Genomic DNA, 27328 nt, shown 5'->3' on the forward strand with positions numbered 1-27328 from the left:
TTTAATGAGAAATTATATTAATTGTGAACAGGGGCGAAAATACGCAACTTTATGCAACAATTACGAAAATCGAAACAAAAAACAAAAAAACTTGCTTTGGGCTTCTATTTTTCTAATATTAAGACCTTTAAGAAATAAAACAAAAACAAGGTAAAGGGCAATTTAGGCAGAAACCGGATTATTGGGATAATCATAAAAAATGGAGAAATTTTTCAAACATTTTTTGTCGATCAATGAAAAAATAACTAAAATTGAAACATCTGATCGAAGTGTTATTTAAAAAATAAATTCGTTTTATGTATGTCCAGCTATACTAAGAAATGACCACATTTCGTTACAGGTGTGATTTAAATTTCTTCTTATTGGAGAGTGTCATAAAATAAAATAAAATCAATATAAATTTAACATCGGGATTCGAGGATGTCAGTTTTCGATTTCACAAACCTGGCTTGACAGCCGTTCGAAATGCAGAGACACCAATAAAGCAAATCAACTGTCAAAATTTCCGGTTGTCAGTGAAATTTTTGTCTGTGACCTGTGCGTGGTCTCGTTTTGTGCCGGTCTACAACTTTGTCCTAAAATCAATGCTGACGTCGTGATACGAGCATTTTACTTGAAATTTAAAAATGGACGAAGAGGAAGATTCTATCGTTCAAGAAGTAAGGAAAGCACGCATCAAATAATCTCTTTTTTTCAACGTGGCAAAGATTTCTAGGTTATGTTTATAATTTTTCGTGGAAATTTTGCACGCCTCACACGTTTTCTTTCAGATTCCTGTTTACTTATCGCAGACATTATCGAAGGAGCTTTATGTGTTTCAATATCCCCTGAGGTCCGCTAAGGATGGCTGGGAGGACGCCGCTGTATTAAACGCTAGAATAAAACCAGTCCACCAAGAAGTGAAACTGGAGTTTGGTCTGGACACAGATAGTGACAGATATAGCTCTTCTAAAGGAGAACAGATAGCCCTCAATACCGACGGAACAAAGGTTTGTGGCTTAACAATGTTTTAATCTGTATATAAGCTATTTGATAATTGCAAATTTTCAAGGTAAACATCTTGTTTACCTTCTTTTTAATTGGGATTCATTATTTGTATGCAACTACATCTTGGTACACCTGGAAAATAGTCTGCATATTTATCAGTTTTAATATTAAATCAGCTGTAAATTGAAAAAAATCAATGTTGCCAAAGCCACATAATATATACGCATTTGTTGTTAATTTTTGGTCTAGATTTTGACGTAATACCATGGTTATTGTCTGGGTTAGACGGAAAGTAAAGCAAATTTATAGTTACTTAATTTTCTCACAATTGCATCGGCCCACTTGTCACTATTTTTACAAACAGTTATACTATTGCGAAAAAAACTGAGAATTGTTTACTAAATGAATGTTTCGAAAATTTTTAAAATTACTCCCTGATCACTTCCACCCAATTTACAAACCTTTTCATATCATTTTCCCTTTACAGCTTAACAATTATTGTAAAAAATTAAAATAACCTAGCAGTCTCTCCTTTTATGGCAAAAACCTTAATTACGTGTCAAGTCAATTTTAAAATAACCACATATTAGACCCTTATCTTACCTTAGAGTAGGTATTACTAATTAAAAAATACACTCTTATTACTCAAATTATATTCAAGCAATTTCTTTGCTTAACCTGAATCCAGATGTCATTGGTTTGATATAATAACCACATATTAGACATCTACCTTATATTCAAGCAACTTCTATTCTTAACCTGAATCTAGATGTCCTTGGTTTGATATAATAACCACATATTAGACATCTACCTTATATTCAAGCAACTTCTATTCTTAACCTGAATCTAGATGTCATTGGTTTGATATAATAACCACATATTAGACATCTACCTTATATTCAAGCCACTTCTATTCTTAACCTGAATCTAGATGTCATTGGTTTGATATAATAACCACATATTAGACATCTACCTTATATTCAAGCAACTTCTATTCTTAACCTGAATCTAGATGTCATTGGTTTGATATAATAACCACATATTAGACATCTACTTTATATTCAAGCAACTTCTATTCTTAACCTGAATCTAGATGTCATTGGTTTGATATAATAACCACATATTAGACATCTACCTTATATTCAAGCCACTTCTATTCTTAACCTGAATCTAGATGTCATTGGTTTGATATAATAACCACATATTAGACATCTACCTTATATTCAAGCAACTTCTATTCTTAACCTGAATCTAGATGTCATTGGTTTGATATAATAACCACATATTAGACATCTACCTTATATTCAAGCAACTTCTATTGTTAACCTGAATCTAGATGTCATTGGTTTGTTATAATAATAATATTTGGCTAATTTACACCTCAAGGGCGCTATACAAATTTATTTCTTAAATAGTTAACACTAGAACTACTGACTTAAAACTAGTGACTTACGTCAGAGACTTACATCTAGAGACTTACGACTAAGGCCTATAACTACTATCTTAATAAAATATATATTTACATATGTAGAAACTTATAACTAAAATTAACATTAACAATCTAATTTTACAAGCGCCAGAAGAAGGAGGAAGTTCTATTATATTAGGGTGTTTATAAAATTAGTTTTTATTATTAGCTGGAAATATATCTTAAATGGATTAATGAAATTAACCGTCGATCTTTAACGCATTTAAATGATTCATCTGCCAACAATTATTGACACCGATTGACGTGCTATGTTCCCGCTGATATTGTCTACTGTCCATTGGTAGGCAAGTCAATAGCATTTTAACTTTATCATAAGTACCTAGCAATCGCTAGAGAATGTATGTGTGTGAATCATCAATTACGGTATAACAAAAGAAAAAAAAAGCAATATTTGGATAGAATGACGGATTTATGGAAATGAATGTCTGAAAAAGTGAGTTTTAACAAAAGGAAAAAAAATGCAATATTTGGATAGAATGACGGATTTATGGAAATGAGTGTCTGAAAAAGTGAGCTTTTAATTTGGATCTAAATTATGTTGGGCTGGTTATACATCTCAATTCTATAGGAAGTTTATTCCAAGCCTTAGGACCTGATACTCCGAATGCACAATCACCAAACTTAGTGTTGGATTTCGCTTAGTCTCTTTCAACCTTCCAATTGCAGATGATGTCGCTGATCTGAGAGTTGACTGCCTTAGACCAGTATTTTCCGGAATGCATATCTCAGAAATATACGGTGGCGCCATTTCGTTGATAGCCTTAAACACCATCCAGCATAGCTTGTACTTGATCTTTTCCGGACACTTCAGCCAGTGAAGATTTCAGAGGTGTTCCGAAACTTGGGTACCCCGGTGATTAGCCTTGCTGCGGCGTTGAACACTGATTGTAGTTTATCAGTTTCGCATTTAGGAAGACTTGCATAGATGCCGTTGCAATAGTCAAGACGTGATACTATATATGAGTTCACAAGTAGTTTAGTTGCCTCTGTTGAAAGGTTCCTACGAACTGTATACATAATAACCACATATTAGACATCTACCTTATATTCAAGCAACTTCTATTCTTAACCTGAATCTAGATGTCATTGGTTTGATATAATAACCACATATTAGACATCTACCTTATATTCAAGCAAATTTTATGCTTAACCTGAATCTAGATGTCATTGGTTTGATATAATAACCAGATATTAGACATCTACCTTATATTCAAGCAACTTCTATTCTTAACCTGAATCTAGATGTCATTGGTTTGATATAATAACCACATATTAGACATCTACCTTATATTCAAGCAACTTTTATGCTTAAAATTGGTTTGGTTTTTATTCATTTACACAATATTGTAGGCACATTTTATTTTTAAAACACTTTGTGTCGGTTGTAATAATGAGAAATAAGTTTCAGTTTCCGGATATGGAAATAATGGATTTTAATACTTTTTTGTAAAATTTAAAATCGATTGTTCACTTGGCGGCCATTGTTATTGTTATATGTGAAAGTTTTTTTTCTTTCTCTTATTAAACACAAAGTATGAACCTAAGAACCAAAAATAGGTTCTTCGATTCTTAGTTTGGGTTTAATTAAAATATAAATTAAAAAAACTAAACTAAAAATATTTTTATATTATTAAGTTAAACATACTGTGAAGAAAAGAAAAAATTTATCTGTTTTTTTTTATTTTTTTTATTTTTTTATTTTTTTTTATTTTTACTAAAATGCATTATTTTCCATTTTTGTTTACTGAAATAGTTGTTTTCTCATTGTTATCTAACTGATAAAAAGTGTTTTTAAAATAAAATGTGCCTTTCAACTGTGTCCCACTTCTCTCTATATTTACCCTATTTAATAATTAATATACATATTTTCTATGATTAAATGGTATGTTGTTTTCAAGTTTATTATTCTATGATAATTTCAGCCGTCCCAAGTGCAACACAAGGAGAAAGATAAAAATTTATACTTCAAGTCTGGCATCATGGACAAACTGCAATATGCAAGCAACACGCCTGTGACTGACGCTAGCAAATATGCCGTGGCCATTTTACAAGATGGAGAGATGCATTTTACGCCACTTAATGGTAAGATTCTTCATCTTTCATTATGTCATAGACATATACGATACTTAGGAATTGGTAGCCAAGAATGCGCTTTTTATTGTTCAGTCAATCTGTTTTACTCAATTTTGAAATAACAAGGTCAACAAAGCGTCATACATAATAGTAAGCATACATGCATATATTGTGCCATTTTGACTTTTGAAAATTATGATATTTCACACGGAATTTGCAATATTCTTTTTCACAGATAAAATAAATAAATGTTTGCAAGTGATGAAATGACAATAAGAATAATATTATTAGAATATATTATTTCCTTGCCAAGTGAATAACATTTATTTTACTATGTTAGGAGCATTTGTTAACCTTTTCTATGCGTCATTAATTTGTATCACTTCGTTCACACGCGGGGCTATTTATTATCAATCTAATTTATGACTTTAAACAATAATCACGCATGGATTTTAAAATTTGTTTTAAAAAATACGTCGCTTATGTCTTGAATTATCTTTTCAAGTATAAATAAACAATCCGAACATCAATGGGGCTTGATAAAAATTCGAAGTATATATTCATAATGTAACTGATATGGTATGCCCGGGCGGCCATGTTTATTTCAAGGTTAACGATACACATGATTATAAACATGCCGGAGTAGAGCTCTTCAACTGTGGTGCGATGTAAGTGGTTGATTTATGGGTGCGATGTCGCGTTTGACTGGATACATGAAATATTGACACACTTAAAAAGGTTCATATAATAAAAAATAACTACACTTAAATTTACAAAAATAATGAAATAATTTTTCTGTTATTATGTCACCGTAAATATGTATCACTCAATATATTTTTTTATCGTGATTTTGAAACAGTTCTCAACGCATAACGGCAGAATCATGGCTTTCATGTATTTCAGCAGCTTCGCAATTATTATCGACATCACTGTCACTAATTTCAAAATCTGAATCTATTTCTAAAGTAGCACCAAATATTTCTTCGTCATTAAGACCACGACCCGACATTTTGTATTTTGGCAATAAAAATACTTTCAAGAATTGATAAAAAGTCAAACTTGTACAACTTTACACTTGATTTTTCACTATAAAAAAGTTTTAACCACGTATCTTTATTTGAAAATAATCTAACACTGACGAAATTTTATATTTCTTCAATAGTTTGAATGAATGTATGTAACTGAACTTATTTTAAAATATGATAAATCAGATTTAATGTACACTGTAATTAAAATAGTTCATATCCACGAAAAAGCAAACAATAATTCGATAAAACAATGTAATCTACACGGCGAGCGTCTCTGTTTGAGAATCTTATAAAATGCGCCTGCGCAATAACGTGTGTAAAGACGCGGGAAGAATTCAAACTGATTCATTTTTCGCTCTGAGTTGGAGGATCCCTTCAAATCTTTGTATCGATGATTAGGATACGTATTATGGATAAATATCGTTAGATGTCAGTAGTTGTTGTTGTTATACGCCCATAGGGGCTTTTACATAGATTATAAATAAGTTTTACATAAGTTATCGAGTTAGAATTTATACTAAGAGTTATAAAAGTGAAGAATTTTAAAAAAATATACAAGTAGTTTTTGAAGAATATGGCGTAAAGAAACATTTTAAACAACATAATATTTAACAATAACAAAGAACAAAATATAATATAAAACATTACAATAACATATCTAATCGTTAAATCTATTACAATAATTTGTATGATTCCACAAAGTGTTGGTTTAATTTGAATTTAAGATTATAAAGGGAATCATGGAATATATCTATAATACCACCAAACTTGTTGCCCAAATCATGCATCCTATTGGTAAGTGAGTTTGACTGATAGTTGGTTTTATATGTGTCGCAAAAGAATGTTGTATTTTGTCTAGTATTTCTTGTCGGTACATAGAGTTTAATAGCAGCAACGATGGCAGGGCTGTCAATAAGGTTGTTCATGACTCTGTATAATAAAATTAGGTCTGAAATGGTTCTTCTGTCAGACAGCGTAATTAAATTAAGTCCATTCATCAAATTTACATAATTAATGTTTTCTATTGGAATTTTAAGCTTGAAATTTAAGTACCTAAGAAATTTGTGTTGAACCCGTTCTAATTTGTTAGAGTGTACTTTATAGAAAGGAGACCAAATAGGTGAATTATATTCCACTTGGCTTCTAACTAGTGAAATGTAGAGTGTTTTCATGCAATCCAATGACTTAAAATCAGTTAGGGTTCTACAAAGGAAGCCAAGAATCTTTAAAGCCTTATTAGTTATATCATCTATATGCGCTGTGAATGTTAAGTTTGATTCGAATATAACTCCCAAGTCACGAATTTGTGATACTGGTGTTAATTTAACATTATTTAAATTATATTCATGTAAGATATGAGAATGAGTTCTGGAAAATCGTATTACTTGACATTTCTCAATGTTCAAAAATAACATATTTTGTTCGCACCATTTAAAAAATTTATCTAAATTAGCTTGTAAAATTAGGCAATCATATATATTTCGTATTCTTTTAAACAATTTTAGATCATCTGCAAAAAGTAGGACTTGTACATCTTTAAATATGTTTACAATGTCATTAATGAATATTAAGAATAATATTGGGCCAAGGTGGGACCCTTGCGGGACACCACTTGTGGCCTCGAATACATAGGATTCTATAAAATTAATCCTGACACAAAGAACTCTATTACTGAGGTAACTAATAATCCATGTCAATAAACTACCTTTGATGCCTAACAGTCGGAGTTTGGATATAAGAATATGATGTCGAACCTTATCAAATGCTTTACTGAAATCGGTGTATATAGAATCCACTTGTTGTTTCAGACTGAGCGATTCAGATATGTAATTATTGTAGATAGTTAAATTACTTAAGGTAGATCGACCTCTGATAAAGCCATGTTGGTTAGGAACAATAATATTGTTGATAGGTTTTACAATGGTATCTAATACTAATGACTCGAAAAGTTTGGGTAAAGCAGACATAATACAAATAGGTCTGTAGTTAGATATATCGCTTTTGTCGCCTTTTTTATGAATGGGCGTTAAATAACTCTTTTTCCACAGAGCCGGAAAACAGCCAGACGCTAAGGATTTGTTAAAAAGTTTATGTAAGGGATATATCAAACTATCAATGCAAGTTATTAAAAATATGGGAGGAATACCATCCGGTCCAGCAGATTTATTACTATCTAGTGCTTTTATGCTTCTTTCTATGGAATCTAATTTTATGAAACATTGATTTAGGTTTAATGACTCTTCCACTGACGTACTGGAGACTGCTTTGATGGGAATATCTTTGTCGTAGACACTTTTAAATGAGTCAGCAAAAAGATTAACTATACCCTCAATACTGTCGGCACATTTTTCTTTAAAGAACATGCTATTAGGATATCCACAGTTGTCTTTTCGTTGAGATTTAGTAAAATTCCAGAATTTTTTCACATTGTGATGATGTACCTCATTTTCAATTACGTTAACATAGTCACTATAGCACTTTATTGATAATTCTTTACATTGTTTTCGTAGTTTAGTAAATGCTATATAATCGTTAGAATTTCTGGTATGTTTATATTTTCTGTGGATACATTTTTTTTTATTAATTAAATTAGTTAGTTCCCTTGTAAACCATTTCGGATAATTAGATGATGTAAAGCTAACCTTGGGAACAAATTGTTCTATAGAGGTATTTAAAATCGAGTAAAAGTATTCTAATTGATCATTTATATTATTTTCCTCATCTAAAAAGGACCAATCTGTTTGGGCAAGGTACTCCGTAATATGATGGTATTCAGCTTTGGAAAAGTTATACGATGGGACACTTGTTTTTTTTGAAGATGTTAAAGGCCTATTTGTTATGATAATGTCCAACGGTGGGTGGTGTTGATCTAATGGTAATAATAATTCGTCGGATAGCTCAACCACTATTTTCGAATCACTTGAAAACACTAAATCCAACATTCGATTGTTAAAGTTGAAAATCTTGTTTGATTGAGTTAGTCCCAAAAATAAAGACATATCACGAATTTCACTACATTTAGCACACTGTAAATCGGCTTGGTTTGTAGCAGGTCCGTTGTCATCTTGGCTGGTCCAGTTAGGAAGGTTATAATCACCAGCAATAATGAATTTTGCTTTAGGATATTTGAATTTGAGTACTTCTATGTCCTCATTGTGATTTTTATACGTTTGCAAATCCGATGCAGGTGGGATATAGACACAGCCAATAATAATTTTTCCATTAGGTATATTGAGCAATACAAAAATTTGTTCAACACTTTTGTGTTTTACCGGTAATTTAGTAGATGATATATTCTTGGATACGCACAGCATCACACCTCCTCCGTTAGACTTTTTGCTCGTAATAGAATTTCGATCAGAACGATATGTGGTATATTGATGTAGGCCTAATTCTGACGAGCTGATATCAGCATTTAACCATGTTTCAGTTAAAAACAGAATATCGTGTGAGAAGATTGGGGAGTTAGTTTTAAGTTGGTGCAATTTTGTACGCATTCCCCGTACATTTTGATAATATCCTGTAAGTCTAGAAAATCTGTTCTGTTTGTTTTTTAGTTTTTTGCTTGGGTTTTGATGATTTTGGGAATTCCGTTGAAATGTTTGATTCGTAAATCGACTTCGCCCTTTTCTTTCCTCTCTTCTAATTCCTTCCAGAGGTCAGTTAAGTGATTTCTTTGTTGTAGTGTCCTGTCAGGTTTGATTATAATTCCATTGGACAGAGTAGTTTTGTTAAAGAGTATTAGTTTCGCCTGTTTGACTTCATCAAATTCTAATTTAATTGGCCTGGTTTTGTTTGGAATTTTACTTCCGAGCCTGTAAATTTTCACATCTTCTAGATTGAACTCGCTATTAATTTCACTAATAGCTGCTAATACCTTTTTTCCATCCTCCAAGACGCTCACTGTAGTTGAGTTCGAATTACACTCGGGGACGTTGAGTAAAATTATGTTCTTCGAGCGGGTCTTGCGTTCCTCTATCTCAGCGAGCACCTCACAAATTGGCGTTGTTTCCTGTGGTAATACTTTCTTTTCAATGATTTTTTCGAATGTCATAACTTTTCCTTCAAGAACTCCAACAGTTACTCCTAGGTCTTGCATAGTTCCAGATAGATTAGAAAGTTTACTGAGTATTTTTGCCATTTGGTCTTTTGTTATTTTTAAGACAGGATCGGTAATGGCATTGTGGATGCTATTAATCTCCTCCTTAGCTTTGTTTAGGAAAGCAATTGCTTCATTATTATTCATTTCGAAAGTTAAATTTAAATTTTTTTTTTATAAGAAAATAATATGAGTGACAACCCTGCTCGCAATGTACAGGTAATTAACTCAAGTAGGTAGCGGGAGCGTCCACAAGTGTTATCCAGTAAGTGCGAGGGAGAGAATACCTTATCCTGTTACTTGTTAGAGCGAGACGTAGGGAACACTGTGCACAATTGATTATTAAACAAATTGATTTATAAATTTTATAATAATGGTGAATATTTACGATGATTTCGAAATGATTATTAATAAATAAACGTAGTGCACTAAATTATGTTGCAGTATACTGAAACTTGTTTAAAAACACTGTTTTTTTTTGTTCTATTTATAAGTTTCTAGTAAGACACAGAAAAAACTCGACAGCTGTCAGTGATATTTATTGTTGTAAAGATGAGTAAAGTAGTGTAAAGATGTGAGATTTTTTAAGAGTATAAGTTTTACCGTGCTCAAGCATGTTTCATACCCATAACGCCGAAGAAACTTTGCGTCGCACAGATGTGCCACCCGCGTACAGGGCATGTACAGTGCGTCGCAGGCGTGCGTCTCCCGCAGAGAAAAGGTTAAGGTTCAAAATTCCATAAAATCGAGGCGAGTGCAGTGAGTTCTTAGCAAATCTGATATGGATTCGCTGGCACGCCAAGGGTTAAATGTAAGTAAAATATAAGTGTTGTAAGAAATGAGAAAAGAAAAATTTGTTTAACCTCTTGAACTTCAGAATAGAAAAAATGGTTAATAAATCCCCAACTGTCGGGTTAGCATTTGCATAACCGCTTGAAATAACCTTAATGTGTTTTGTTCAAATACATATCGGGATAAAAACTATTTATCCAAAACAGGTTTTTTTAAAAGCTGTATGTATCTACCTACCTGCCTCTACTATCAATATATTCGAAAAAGTACAGTATGTTTTCAAAACGAGTAAGTATTACTTATTAAAAAAATACACTTATATTACTCAAATTTATTATCAATGATTGCTTTAAAGATTTCGCTTTCATGCTTCTCAATTTCCTCTTCAAAACAATCAACGCGTTATAACTATCATCACCTGGTTCCAGGCTTTCAAGAAAAATATTACTATATTGTCTATCTTATTATCACTACCTTGTGCTTACTGTACCTTGTACCGCTTGTAAAATCGCACGTGTCATAAATAAATAGCTTGCGGGATTGTTTTAGTTTTCGGCTGTAAAATTTTACTTGTTACAAATCAGTGATGCACAACCCGCAGTCCCATTCTTGCAGCCCGCCCCGGCTGCAAGAATGGGACGGCAATTTTATACGGCCCACTTGGCCATAGAGAATAATCTAAATATTTGGGGTAATTCTTGAAAACCCTGGTTGAGAACATTTTTTTATACAGTTTTGGTTAATTTACACTACATTTCCTAAATGGAACCAAATTTGAAGAACCAGTTTGCATTACACAAAAATCAACAGAAACCTCAAATCTTGAATTTCACTGTCAACCCTTTCCTCTTCAGTGAAAAAATAAAATCTGCTTTAGGTTGCACCCTGTTTGAAAAATAGGTAAAGCAGCCCCTCTGCTGAAAAAGTTGTACATCACTATCATAAATTTACCCGGTGCAGGGATGTAGGTATTGGTTTTTAAAACAAAATTGATGATGAGTTGTAATACAAAAGAAGATGTAAAAAGGGAACAAATTCGCGAAGCTCGAATTACACATGACTTTCACAGATTTTATGACAATTTTACATTGTGCCTGATGGATAGCAATGGTTCACATAGCCCACAATCTTACACAGGTAGTGTCATAAAAATATTAATATTTATTTTATTTTATTTATTTTTATTTAAGTACATAAAACAGGCATGGTGCCCAAAAATTTACATACACGGATGTTTAAATACATAATAATAACAAAAATAGTAACATAATGAATAAGCTAAATATACAGAAGTAAATAACAAATAAGAATGGGTAAAAGGTAAATACAAATATGTTCATAGACGATTTGTTATTGTCACACCTGTACTGGTGAGACACTGATTAGGTAGGTACAATGTTGCTTCTCTTTAACCTTCCAGCGGGCGCGTTGAGAAATTTCCCTTGAGCGGGCGCTTGTCGTAAATTTTACGTCATCAAGTTTTCTCCATGTAAGTGGTGTTTTCTTCATACAAACGTAAGGGAATTTCGTTAAGGATATGAAAAATCATAATAGGCAGTACTTTAAAAAAAATATTTGACTTTCTTAAAAAAAACAAAGCAACACTCTAAACATATTAATATTTCAAAACAAAATATTTTATCGACCTATTTAGTCAGAATCAATATTCTCATCCTTACAATTGATACAAACCACCTCAACTGAAGAATGGTTCTTGCATGTAAAGGACTGGCAACGGTAACACTTCATTGATGCTGAGGATCTTTTCTTATCCAGTGCACATAACCGACAAACACCGCATTTTGGAAAGCTTCTGTTTTATTCTTCTGTTATCGGTTCAACTGCCCTACCGTAATTCACTTTGAGAAAAGCATTTATATCTTGCGGTAAATGTTTGACATTTGATATGACTCTAGCATAGCTCGAAGCTCGATGCTTACAACAAAGTCGCAAGAGTGGGGGAAGCGATAAGGCGCGTTTGTTGTAAATTTTACGACAGCGCGCCCGCTGGAAGGTTAAATAAAGGGCTTCATCACAATATCAGCTTAATATGATTAAAGGTAATACGTTTTTTTTGAAGTGTTTAAATTGGTCATTAAAAATGTCTATTTCATTATTTTAGCCATGTATAATGTTATAATTTCTTAATGTTCGCAGCACAGGGGAAAAATATCCTGTATTTGTGTGGTAGGCTTTAATATAGAAAATGTCTTTCATTCTCCTTGTTGATTTTCTTGATGGTATATTGATGTTAATTTGGGATAAAATGTTTGGTGTATCAACTGATGCATGTATAATTTTGTGTAGAAGCAGTACGTCAGAGAGTTTACGTCCGACTGTCAGTGAGTGTAGTTTATAGTGCAAAATTCGGTCATTATATGTTCCAAATATGTTCTTAATGGGATAGGAAATTCCCGCCACTCGCCATTGTGCGCCAGGCAGCTAACCTACGCTATGCCGCCCCTTTGTTTGTTACTTCTTACTTGGAGAATAATTAATTAATTAACTATTAAACAAATATTAAATATTAAGCAACTATTTTTTCAGACCCAACGAACCCATTCATGTATTCAGAAATTGTGCTGACAAAATTATTTGCACGGTATATCAGTGAATCGACCTCGTTATAACAGTCAACAATTATACGAAGATAAGCCTGTACTAAAATATCGTTTTATGCAATTGCTCATTATAACCGTGAACTCGCTATTGCCGTCATCGTTATAACCAAGTTCGACTGTATATTTCATCTATATATATCGTAAGACGTTTCCTCAGAATAGCTGACTTTATCTAAAAAAAAAAAAGATCTGTCAAACAAATATATTTATACAAACATATAACTGGTTTAATTATTTCTACATTACCCTGAATACATACTCTACACGAAAAACAACAATCAAAAGGAGTTTTCAAAGAAATAATGACTGTCATAGAGGCTATATTCTTAAAATAAGCAGTAGAATCTACAGTGACACTAATAATTCCAAAAAATTTAAAAAAATTCCAGTGTGAAAATTCTAGAGCGAGGACCGAGCACGGACGTAAAAAAATTTCCAACAATTTCTGCGCACGTCGACTGGTTAATTCAATAAATTAATTTATCATCCAACTTGTTTCCAGGCATAGTCCAGCTGCGTCCTTCCTATTCCTACTTTGACAAGCAGGACAAGCGGCTGAAGGAGGAGGAGCACGAGAAGTCGGGTGCGGAGGAGGAGGCGGGAGGGGCGGGCCCGTCAGTGGAGCCCGAGGCCAAGCAGGTGACTGTGACATTCGCACGCACCGAGAGCGACCGTATTAAGATGGCGCGAGAGAAATCCTTCGGATATCTGGCTAAGAAGAGCGCCGAGGAGCCGTGGTGCGATGCCACCTGGTGGCATTCTAACTCTGATAAGGCTGAGGTAATGCAAATTTTTTTTTAGGTTTTGGTAATTTGCAATAATATTTTCCAAGCAATAAATTACAAAGGTTATTAAATAATTCTTTTATGTAATTGTCACACGGATACATTGATTGACGACATTCAATGTATCCGTGAGTTGATTGACAGTAAGTACAATTTACAAAAAACATCATTTTGTAAATGAGTTTTTGTAATTATGAAATGACTGTCAGCTAGCACACGGCGCACAAAATGCCATTTTATGGTCAACACACGAGGGGGGGTATGTGTATAGGGGGATCTCAGCATCCCAGGAGTTAATCAGCTATCTTCACCTCGAAAATAGATATATGTAATTACATGCTGCAGAACCAGATAATAGATATATGTAATTACATGCTGTAGAACCAGATAATAGATATATGTAATTACATGCTGTAGAACCAGATAATAGATATATGTAATTACATGCTGTAGAACCAGATAATAGATATATGTAATTACATGCTGCAGAACCAGATAATAGATATATGTAATTACATGCTGTAGAACCAGATAATAGATATATGTAATTACATGCTGTAGAACCAGATAATAGATATATGTAATTACATGCTGTAGAACCAGATAATAGATATATGTAATTACATGCTGCAGAACCAGATAATAGATATATGTAATTACATGCTGTAGAACCAGATAATAGATATATGTAATTACATGCTGTAGAACCAGATAATAGATATATGTAATTACATGCTGCAGAACCAGATAATAGATATATGTAATTACATGCTGTAGAACCAGATAATAGATATATGTAATTACATGCTGCAGAACCAGATAATAGATATATGTAATTACATGCTGTAGAACCAGATAATAGATATATGTAATTACATGCTGTAGAACCAGATAATAGATATATGTAATTACATGCTGTAGAACCAGATAATAGATATATGTAATTACATGCTGCAGAACCAGATAATAGATAAACAGTAGAACCTCGTTAATTCGAAATCCAGCGGACATCAAAAATCAAATTTCGAATTAACGAATTCCCACGTAATTCGAAATTTTATGAAAAAAAAAAAAAAAAAAAAAACGCCGAAAATCGATTTTCTCGGCCGCCTCTTCAAATCCGGGTGGTATTTTAGTTGTAAATTCGTATTAATACCAATTATTTCTTTATTTTCGCGGTCGATTACCGTAGCGGCCGGCCCTGTAAATTCAGATATTCGCAATAAATTCGTAAAAATGCTATATATTTACGCGTAAATCGAGATTTTGCTGCCGATTTCGGTCGCGGCCTACCCTTTAAATTGAGATATTCGTAAAAATACGATATATTTCCGCGTAAATCGAGATTTCGCGGTAATTTTCCGACGCGGCCGGCACTTTATTTCAAATATCTGAATTTGAATTCGTAAAAATACGATATATTTCCGCGTAAAACGAGAATTCGCGGCCGTATTCCGTCGCGGCCGGCTCTTCAAATTCAGATATTCGAAATAAATTCATAAAAATGCTATATATTTACGCGTAAATCGATATTTCGCTGCCGATTTCGGTCGCGGCCTACCCTTTAAATTGAGATATTCGTAAAAATACGATTTATTTCCGCGTAAATCGAGATTTCGCGGTAATTTTCTGTCGCGGCCGGCCCTTTATTTCAAATATCTGAATTTGAATTCGTAAAAATACGATATATTTCCGCGTAAAACGAGAATTCGCGGCCGTATTCCGTCGCGGCCGGCTCTTCAAATTCAGATATTCGAAATAAATTCGTAAAAATATGATATATTTCCGCGTAAATCGAATTTTGTCGGCAGTTTTTCTTCGCGGCCGGCTTTTTAAGTTCAGATATTTGAAGTAAATTCGTAAAAATATGTCATATTTCGGCATGGATCGAAATTTTTCGGCCGATTTCCGTCGCGCCGTATTTTTTCAACGCGGATATTTGAAGTAAAGTTAGTAAAAATACGAAATATTTACGCGTAAATCGAAATTACGCGGCCAAGTTTCGTCGCGGCCGACCCTTTAAATGCAGATATTTGGCGTAAACTCGTAAAACTACGACATATATCCACGTAAAATGTATTTTCTCGGCCCTTTAAACTCGGATATTCGAAATAAATTTGAAAAAATACGACATTCCAGTGTAAATCGATTCAGATTTACAAAATAATAATACTAATTAGGATGATGTATAACCACGTAAAAATACATTTTTCGGCGTTTTACTGCCACGGCTGACTTTTAGATTCAGATTTACGAAATATTATAATTTATTTTCGCAAAAATCAAATTTTTTCGAATTACACGAACAAATTTTCGTGCGCGGACAAAAATAAATTTCGAATTACGAATTAACGAATTTCGAATTAAAAAAAAATTTGTATGAAAAAATTTTTCAGCGGAAATTTTTTTTGCGAAAATTTCGAATTACGCGTTTTTTGAATTATCGGGGTTCGAATTAACGGGGTTCTACTGTATGTAATTACATGCTGTAGAACCAGATAATAGATATATGTAATTACATGCTGTAGAACCAGATAATAGATATATGTTATTACACGCTGCAGAATCATATAATTATGTATAAAAATAACATTTTCCCATTGCAGCTAGAGCGACTCAAGCTGTTTGCCGCCACCACTTCGGGGATGACCGACATGGGTCTGGACCTGGGCGCGGCGGAGTACCTGTGTGCGCTGGTGCCGGTGGACGACGAGTCTAAATCCGCACTGGCCCCCGGACAGTCCGGTGATGTCATCAACCTCAACGAAATTAAGAAACTGCCGCTGCCCGAACAGTGCAAGATTATTTTGAAAGATGGTGAGCTAAGAAAAAATATTGTTAAAAATTGTATTTATGTATTAAACCCGAGAGCCTCTATATTTTGCAATGTATTTTTCATCAGAAAACTGTCAAAATGTGGTTTGCTGGGAAATATTTTCACGATACAATCGATTCCAGATAAATTTGCTGTTTTTTTTAAACTATTTTTAAAATATAATACTGTTCTTGAAAATAGGTGAAAAACTCTTTTAGGTGTTAGTATTACATAATTATTACAAAAATATCAAAATTTTGAACGCAAACATAGATAAAAATTTTAAAGCCGCTTACTGTTGGTTTTTATCCTGCAGACTGTAATGACTACTTTACACGAAACTAATAATCTAAAATAAAGGTTTTATAAAAGCTATTGTCACTTCACTTCGTTTTATATAAAAAATATTTATTAAATTTTGCTTCACAGAATTATTTAAAATTTTTCAGGAGCGGCTACAGTAAACTTTTAAATGGAAATACAAAGAATGGTGTTTTCTCTTTATAAACTGTCATATGTTCATATCTCACCAAAATAGTAAATGAGCTAGAAAATTTTTTCCATCTAGGAGAAATATCTCACAAAATTACTCTAGGGGATAACTTACTAATTTATTGTAAAAAAAGAAAGTGCAAGCAAAAGAAGGTGCCTATACGCACGACTCTTGCCATGCGCAGAAAAAGCATGATTTATTAGTAGTTCGCTGGCGTTTGTTGGCTACTGCCACGCGGCTCTCGTCTCCCGCACTGTGCTTCATTACGGGCGATGCTAGGATACAGTCTTTCATTTTTTGTTGGACTATAATATTAATTTATGTTTAGTAAACCTTTATAACTAAGTTCCATTTATTTATTTCACTTAGAATTTGTTCCAGCATATTCATTTAATTATATTGGTGTGGAGTCCACATACACTAGTAGCATTGCTTCATATATATGAGTCGTCCACTTGCAAAACTATCTGAAATTTTTCAGAAATCTGTTTGCAACATTTTGAATATGAAAAAGAATATTTTTTTTTTATATTAACTCCACACAGGAGGCCCTGAAGAAAATAATTTCCCTCAGGGTCTATGTCATCTTTGGGGATGCTGTGTGGAGGGTCTTTTTGTGGAGAGGAAGGAGTGAACATGGGTCTTGAAGAGTCCCATGTTGTAGGAGGGAGGAAACACAGAGGCCGGCAGTTCGTTCCACAGCCGAGCTGTTGAACTTAAGAACGAATCGTAGAAGCGACCCGTTCTCATGTGACAAATGTCAACCGTGTACAAATGTTGGGCGCGCGTTTGGCGTGTATCCCGACTACGCACCGGTGCCGAAGAGATCAACGACGCTAGTTTCTCAAAGCATCTTCCATTGTAATACCGATAGAACAAGGACAGCATACCTACCTGACGCCTGTGCTCTAAAGATTGCAGTCCGTTTGTTAAGATTGGGGAATCTATCAAACGGACCGCCCGTTTTTGCACAGAGTCAAGGGTTTTTTTCAGGTATTTAGGGGCTCCGGACCAGAGATGGCTGCCAAATTCGACCTTTAATGCTAAATATCAACATAATCATACAGTGTTTCTTTTGATATTTAGCGAAAAATATTTTATTTTGATCAAATTGAAGCTTTTTTTAACCTCTCAGACAAAGACATTTATTTACTATGTGTTCCTTTGAGAACTGTCAAAACGTGATAATTTTTGTGTTATTTACGAGTTTTGCTAAAAGCTTCATAACTCACGTTTTGGGAAACGTAGCCTCATTCTAAAAAATGTTTTGGAAAGATTATGAAATCCACTATCGCATTGTGTTGTTATACGTAAATATTTGCGTTTCTAAATATACATTTTATGAAAACGTCAAAAATATGTAAGAATCGCTTACCATTATTTCAAAGCCGTGAAAAATGTACTTTTTTCTGAGTATCATAAAGAAATAACACTTTATATATTGAAGAAATATAATTAAAAACTATTAGTCACCTCAAAATATTAACCGTCCAAACTAAAATATTTTTAATAAATTATTTAGAAACGCAATAAATGATGAACGAACAAGATGACAGATTCAATCGGCTTAGATAATGCACTTCTACGTTCCATAGATATTCTTGAATACAGACCTGTAGCGTTATTCATTATTGATACTCTGTTTTTTAAATCATGGCAATCCGTATACTAGTGATGGAAATAAATCGATTTTTGTAAAATCTCGCGCGTTTACGTGAAAAGACGTTCTAATGTCTTGACCGCTATTATCATATTTACGTCTTTTGACGTTCTAATGTTCTGAGTGGTTAAGAAAAATTAATCATTTTAATTGAAATACAAAAAATTATAGAAATAAATAAAAAAATTGTTTTTGTTTTATTAAAACAGATATGTAAGATATAAAATGGACACAACAATTGATTATTTGAAGTTTTTCACTGTATGATACAAAGTATTATCTAACAATCCCAATGTGAAGTCCAGGTTTACTTTCGCAGGTTTCGCAATATAATCGTGTTTCTTTTCTTCCACCCTGAATTTTTCTATTGGAACATATTTCACAGTCCTTCTTAGTTCTAGAACGTAGAATGTGCAATTTATTTATAAATCGGTATTCTGTAGGGAGAATAGCAGAGCGTCGTCCAAATTGAGTACCTCCTCGATAATAATAATAATAATAATTGAATAATTTGTAGAGCGCCGTTTTTGTGAAAAATCACCTCGAGGGATAATCTCCTACTAATTGATCGACCAATAATATGCTTGCACTAACAGAGGACAACCAACTACTGACAGAGGAATCAATACGGCGAATGAAATGAATGAAGCGCGTCTACATGCACTAACTTGTCACGGCAGCAAAATGTCGCATCTAGAATTACAAAACTTGAATATTTTTCGTTTCGTTCGTTTTGCCCTGCAGCTGTCAAAAATGATTCAAGCGGGATGGTAAACACGTTGACTTGTGCTTGAATTTATGCATAAGAATGTGCGTGAATACTTAGCATACCATTCGGCAGTATGCACGACTTTACACAAGTAATTCTTTCACAGATATATTTACGTGCAGAATCAGTCTGATACTAAAACGATATATTGGATCATAATGACTTATCACTCGTTTCTCAATCAAATTCCGTAACTTATTACTATTTAATTGTACTAATATGATTATGATTAAATTATATTGAAAAGTATAAAAAACAATATATTAAAAATGGTGACCGGATAAATCAGCACAATGATAATTCATCACATCTTTAAAAAGTTATATAAAGTCATGGAAAGTTATGAAACAAAATCTTTATTCGCTGGGTTAAGTAGGTTAGGTTAGGTTAGGTAAAAAAAAAAAAAAATTTCATCATTTCTAATGACTTTATATCACTTTTTAAAAGTGTGTTGAATTGTCCCTGTGTTGAGTTATCATGGAACCATTAAAAATATTGAGGAATAATACTTCATTTTCTTGCCGCCATATATAAACAATAGAGACATAACATTATTAATTATTTATTAAGAATAAGACTTTATATTTTTGCCGTCATAGCAGCGGCACTCGAATAATAGGGCAAGCCACGCATGCCGCCTCTATGGCGGCACTCATGTATAAGGGTTAATAATTTATTTATTTTCAATTTACTTTCAGCATTTTTTGTGAATTTATCAGAACCATCAGAAATTTCCAGAGCGGGTTTTGCAAGTCGATGACGCATGTGTAGTGAGATTATGGCATCCCCGATTTAAGAAATATTGTTAAACCAGAGGGAATGATGAGGACCAAGAGGGGAAGGCTGGGAGTTATTTAATAGTATTTTATCTCTTTCAGCCAAACTGGTGACCGTGGGCTGGCTCTCCTCCGTGCTAGGGATCCGGGGCTCCACACTGCTGTCGGCGCTGAGTGGGGCGGGGCGTCTGGTGTCCAAGGGGCGCTGGGCCGCGCGCTCCGACGTACTATACCCTCCGGGAAGCCTGTCCAGGGCATCCGGCATCTCGCACATACTGATGTGCAGGGCCAGGGACTATGCGGTAAGTGATGAATGAAGTTGCCTGGTATTTTATTTTTTAATTTTCGGGAAATTGACAGATTACATTTACTTTAGTTTGTACAGGAGTATTATAGAGCCAAAATAAAACCAATTATGGATTTCTTCCTTGTGACTATACCTCTACTGAGACAGCATAATAAGGAATAAGTAAATTAAATTTGTAAGAAAGGAATATAAATTCAAAAATGTATACAAATCCAAAGATTATATAAAACGAAAAATTTACAAAACAAAACATTTATCAATACATTTATAGCCATGAAGAGAGCTTGTAGATATAAATCAAATCATAATAGAAATATAAACAATAGAGACATAACATTATTCACAAACCATCAGAGAAATATTCTTTTATGGACCTCTTGTATTTGGTAAGTTCGCAACTGAAAATATCCACCTTGGATAATACGCTATTGTAATTAAATTTTTATGTGCTGTGTTTCAGAAAGCCTTCGACAAAGCGTAAATAAAAAAGATTAGTTTATGTTTTAAAATGGTATACATATTTATACGTAGTATAATAAGGGGGTATTTCACTATGTCGGGCTAAATATCTGACTAGCTATCCGTTGGCTGGCTTTAAAGATCAGAATAACTTCGTTATTCAACGGCGACCGTTTCACCATTGTTTCGAGCTTCCGGATAGATAACACTCGAAATAGTCTGGCAACATCGCAAAATGTTTGCAGTTACTCCATCTACTGCCACGGCTGTCATGCGTCACAGTCCGCACACCGCAAAGTGTGCATTTGTTTGGTTATGTCACAGACATAGGAATTAATAGACGAGAAGATAAAGTGAGGGGTAAAATCAACTGTTGAAGAACGAAGGGAGTGAAGATGACTGTGATTCGTCAATAAATCAATCTGACAGTAAATAGGCATCTCGCATTATAATATCACCATTTACTTCTTAAAAGTAAAATCTGCTTTGAATGAATAGACATTTTTACATGGGAGCGCAAATTACTCGCCACGTTATGAACAAATTTGCGAAGTCCAAATTCGGCAATGTAAGGCAGCTTCTATATTCAGAATCGTAGTTAGTTTCAGAGTATTTAGTTAAGACACTTTTATAAATGTTCATAATTTACTTCCCAGCAACCAACCAGCTTTGTGTTTCGCGTCCAGACGTTTCTCGATGTGATAGTAACAACTGATTCATATTATACGATGTGAATATGCTTAAAATAAAATAAAATAATGCTTATATATGGAATGTAATACGACAATTGGGTTTATTCTCTTTTTTCGCATCTATTTTTACCAGTTTTCATAGTACAAGTAAACATTTTGCCGTGTTATTTCGTAAAATGAACCGATGATGCCTTGACCATAGTTCGCACAAGAATGATGACGTCACGTTTTCAAATATCACTTGAGGCCGTACGCGAGCCCAGCCGGCTCAATGGAACCGGTATGGGGAGTGGGGATAATACGCTTTTAATCACTTAGGGCAGGTCTACTAATATTCATATGTCTATGGGTTATGTTATGTTGATTATCAGGTCATTTTAGATAGATTCGTGTCGAATTAATACATTGTTTCTTATTTTGAACACAATCAAATAATTCAGGATGGATCATACAAGCATTCAAATTCATTCAACAAAATTCGACTCACTTCTCAGCTGTCAAACTCGGAATGTTTTGACGCCATCTTTGATTCGAGGAATAGCGCCTGACGTGAAGTTCGAGCACTGATTAGTCAAATCGAACTTTAACCCGAGCGTTAGCGTTATTCAGATATAGTGAAAACGAAAAAATGACTAATCCGCGGATTAGTGCTTAGTCAGAACATAATCAGAGATAGTGAAATACCCCCTAAGTAGTTTTGTTGTTGTAAGTAGTTTTGTTGCTTCTGTAGGAAGGTTTCTTCGTACAGACTTGAGTTGTCTTAGGTGAAAACAAAACAGTGCTAACAGTCAGTGTTATAGAGACCGCCTTTCAGAATAACACATTGAATAAAATTACTTCAGATAATATACTCTCAGTATCGTCAGTGTTATAGAGACCGCCTTTCAGAATAACACATTGAATAAAATTACTTCAGATAATATACTCTCAGTATCGTCAGTGTTATAGAGACCGCCTTTTAGAATAACACATTGAATAAAATTAATTTAGATAATATACTCTCAGTATCACCCTGGTGATAGAAGGTGATACAAGGTGATACAAGACTAAAAGATTTGGGTTTGAGTCCCAGTTGCACCCATTATCTTTTTATTTTCAACTAGTTGTACCCCGCCACGTGTTCCGTGGCTGAATTTATCTGTGCAGATAGAGAAACAATAGCGAAAGTTGTTAATATATAAGTTTTTGAAAGTTTTTGTATAACTATATTAAGTTATAATATAGGTATATAAATACACACGCGTATTCGTTTTAATTTCAAAGCAATCCGTGAAGAACTTTCCGAGATTTACGATTTGAACAAACAAACATTTACATTTTTATTTATATAGATGTCTTATTCTATTTTCACAGAGAGTTGTTATGTACATATATTTTCAGGGCCTTACTAATAAACATGTTTTAAATTTTACACAACTGATACACAACCATTCATGTAGGGTAAACGGTTGTTTATCAATTTTGTAAAATTTAAAACAAGAATATGTAAGGGGTCAATGATAAAAAATACTATATACTTTGAGGTTTAAACTTCAGGAAGTTAATCCTAATAATTTTTGTTTTTAGTTTTTTATTAAATCTCATTTGGTTTTCTGTCAAATAATAATAATAAATGTATTTTTCTTTTCAGTTATATCTCTTCACTCAAAGCGACTACGTCGACCGAAGAAAGTTCACAGCTGCCGTCAAACTGCCGCCCGAAGAAGTGCGAGAGATCCTCAGCTCGGTGGCTCACATCAAACCCAACAGGGGCTGGGAGCTGCTCATTCCTCCGGATCCGGAGTTTGGGGAGAAGTACCCCGACATAGAACAGCGCCAGGCACTCCTCTGGGAAGCCATGCAGCGTCAGTTCAACGAGATGCTTTCCGGAGAACCCGCAACACCTAAACGCCAACGCAAGAAGTCTCAACGCGACTCGTTCAGCTCGGATAATGGTGGAATGCCGAGCCCCAAGGTCCGCAGTAACAGTGTCAGCTTCAGTCCGAGGGAATCTTTCTCCGATAACGAAAGCGGTGGCGATTCAAAAAAGACGGCAAAGAACAATCTCAAAGGGTGTAAGAGAACTCACAGTACGGGCGGAGGACATAGCAATTTCAATTCAAGCGACAAGAGAGTATCATGATCTTATCAGGTATCTAGGCGCTTGTTTAGTAATTATATCGAATTAAGACTGATTGGCCTTCTTTACACTAGCGGATTTCTTTTAACTTTAATTAATGCGATCACATACGCCAAGTGTATTCACTTTTGTAGGTGATAATACAACTGAAAAAAAATGTTATCTTTCACCCAATACTATTAAAAAATATCACCTGTAAAGATCCCTTTATAATAAAAAGTGAACGTATTGGGGAATTGTGTGAAGCAATATTGTCTAGAGATTCTCATTATCATGTAGAATCACCTCTTTAAGGGGGTATTTCACTATCTCTGATTATGTTCTGACTAAGCACTAATCCGCGGATTAGTCATTTTTTCGTTTTCACTATATCTGAATAACGCTAACGCTCGGGTTAAAGTTCGATTTGACTAATCAGTGCTCGAACCTCACGTTAGGGGCTATTCCTCGAATCAAAGATGGCATCAAAACATTCCGAGTTTGACGGCGGAGAAGTGAGTCGAATTTTGTTGCGAATTATTATGGATACCGAGGTTTTTGATTTACAGAAGCAGGTGAAAGGGCGGCGATGCGAAGGCCGCGAGTTTTAAGAGCTCGAATGAATTTGAATGCTTGTATGATCCATCCTGAATTATTTGATTGTGTTCAAAATAAGAAACAATGTATTATAATTCGACACGAATCTATCTAAAATGAACTGATAATCAACATAACATAACCAAAAAAATGCACACTTTGCGGTGTGCGGACTGTGGCGGGAAACTGGATGACGGCGTTGACCACAGATCAATTGGCGTTGACGCTAGCATTCCATAGAGATTGCGGCAAAACATGACAGGCGTGGCAGTAGATGGGGTAACTGCAAACATTTTGCGATGTTGCCAGACTATTTCAAGTGTTATCTATCCGGAAGCTCGGCAACAATGGTGAAACGGTCGCCGTTGAATAACGAAGTTATTCTGATCTTTAAAGCCAGCAAACGGCTAGCTAGTCAGATATTTAGCCCGACATAGTGAAATACCCCCTAAGAGACACAAACACCCTGTATATACGACTTGTATGTGCAATACTGCTGTTTCTACAGTAGAGTTTCAGATAATGTTTGATGCATTATGAACCATAGACTCTTGAGAGTGAGAACAGTGAAATCAAGAACTACAGTTAAGTTGTAAATAAATTAATAAATATTACACAATTAAAAGCGTGTGTGTACATTTTAGTTCCCAATTTTACCACTTGCAAACTCTCACTGGTCTGTCTATATAAGTAAGTTTAAGTAAATCTGCTAGTGTAAGGGGCTAATATCATAAAGCTGATGCTGTGATGTAAGAAGTAAATGTTAGAAGTAAGTGGATTTATGCAAGTATGATCTGGGATTACCACTTTTATTTTGTAAGATTAAAGATCAATTGTTGTTACATTTTAAAATGTCGCCTGATTACGGCATAGTTCGACCCGAGTGAATAAAATGAAAGATTTCGCTGCCAAATACGTAGGTCCATGACTGATGTTCGTTTAACTCGCTAACTACTATGCGAGTACTTTTATACAATGATAATTATCCCTGCCTTCGGCAATGTGCGAACATGTAAAGGAAAACTGCTGATAGCTCCGTTGTAACAACTCCGTTCTCATAAATTACAAATTTAACAGAAAAAGGTTACAGCGGAAGAGGTTAGTTTTGAAAGAAAGTGTTTGACTGTAAAAAGAATGCCGCAAACGCCTGTTATTCTAAAATCGTTGTGATTGTGGTAAGCAGAATGTATTGTTTGAAAGTATTTACACATTTAAGTACATATAATTATGTATACATAATTACATATTATTATATGTATTACTTAATAAGGTGTCTTTTTTATTTATTGTAGTTTATCGTTTTACGATTTATTGCATTATGATAGGAAAGTAATCAATTCACAATACTACAGCTAACAACTTTTTTGTTTTTTATTTTTGTAGTGCCATGTGTGTGCGTGTCATTTAAACTAGTAACTGCAACAATTGTGAGTTTACAAGTTTATTGTGCAACACTGAATTTGTAACGATTTGTAAGTAAAAATCAATGTTTAATGTATGTTCGCAAATGTCAAACATGACAAGTCATTGCGTCACTTATAAACCTTAAAAAAATATGGTTTAAAAATTGCTTACCTAAAATTATAGTTTATAAATTCTTATTATATTTTATGCATTTAATCTAAAATAGCTACAATAATAGGCATTTAAGATTTGGACATAATTAAAGAACGTAATGAAATGAATAATAAAATTTATATACATATTCGGAATTGGCGTTTCTTGATCTATGTATATGAATACAATAGAACCTCTGTCGTTTTTGAAGCAAGCTGTTGAAAAACGATGAATGCGGGCAAATATAAAAATGTTACATTCATGCAAATGTTGTGTCACTTGGGTGAGCTGCACAGTGCTACACAGAATCTACAAATAATAAAATATTTCGATCTTTTACGTCCGTTTAAAATGATCGTAGTCATCCATGCCTTTTTGTTTGCTTAATATGTTAGAAAAATATTCCTATTCTTAAAACATATGCTAAGGCTTCAGCGATTTACCAATGTGTGAGAGGCTCGCATATGTCAGTTCCAGCATTGTTGACGTAAAACAACACGAAAATTCTCTCTTTCAACCCTTTACCAGTTTTCAAAGTTTTTAGCATAGTGAACCACGCGCGCACTGCCGTGTTTGACGCTGCAACGACCAATGAAAATTTCAAATGTTTCGCTCGTGGTTTATGAGTACTATTAATTGAATCCAAGCATTTAGCTACGAAATATGGTTTTGTACATTCATATTTTGAAAAACGATTGATCAATCACAATATTTAGTGTAAAAACTGCGTGCTTTGCCAAAAATGATGGATGCGGTAAAACGATACGTAGAGGAAAGATCAATGCAATCTATTTTTGTGAGTTTTGTATTAAATTAATTCGCAACTGGATGAAATAAACAACAAATCTAAGAATATTAATATCAACGATTATTCGGCTAGCGATTGAAAATTCAGTGTATATATTTTACAAGCCGTAATATTTTTCAGTGGAGTTCCTTATTGTAATGTAAACCTAACTTTTTATTACAATATTTTGTATATAATGTGTAGCACTGTTGTATCTACTTTTATATAACTGCCAATGTAAAATAATATATAAATATATTTTTAAATAATACTTATCATTGATGGAGAAAAACATGATTAAAGTCATAATCTGCAAAACAATTTACGATATTGATAAAATAGTTCCTTTTAAAACTAATTATTCAATGGCAAAACTGAAATAGTACCTATTACCTGTTTCCTCTATATTGTATTAATAATATGTATTTGTATTTTGTATAGCCA

General features: G+C 33.8%; 1 protein-coding gene across 1 annotated transcript; it reads left to right on the plus strand.

Annotated features, from left to right (window-relative positions):
- Nucleotides 1-534: 534 nt before the first annotated feature.
- On the plus strand, nt 535-27245 carry Polr3E (RNA polymerase III subunit E). The gene is made up of 7 exons (XM_089638111.1): nt 535-659; nt 771-989; nt 4399-4558; nt 13592-13869; nt 16481-16691; nt 20490-20689; nt 23476-27245. Exons 1-7 carry the CDS (start codon nt 627-629, stop codon nt 23965-23967), a joined length of 1593 nt encoding a protein of 530 aa, XP_089494237.1. The 5' UTR covers nt 535-626; the 3' UTR covers nt 23968-27245.
- Nucleotides 27246-27328: the final 83 nt, after the last annotated feature.

This window comes from Hesperophylax consimilis, chromosome 12, assembly GCF_061612785.1.
Source record: "Hesperophylax consimilis isolate HC1 chromosome 12, BYU_Hcon_1.0, whole genome shotgun sequence".
Lineage (NCBI taxonomy): Eukaryota > Metazoa > Arthropoda > Insecta > Trichoptera > Limnephilidae > Hesperophylax > Hesperophylax consimilis.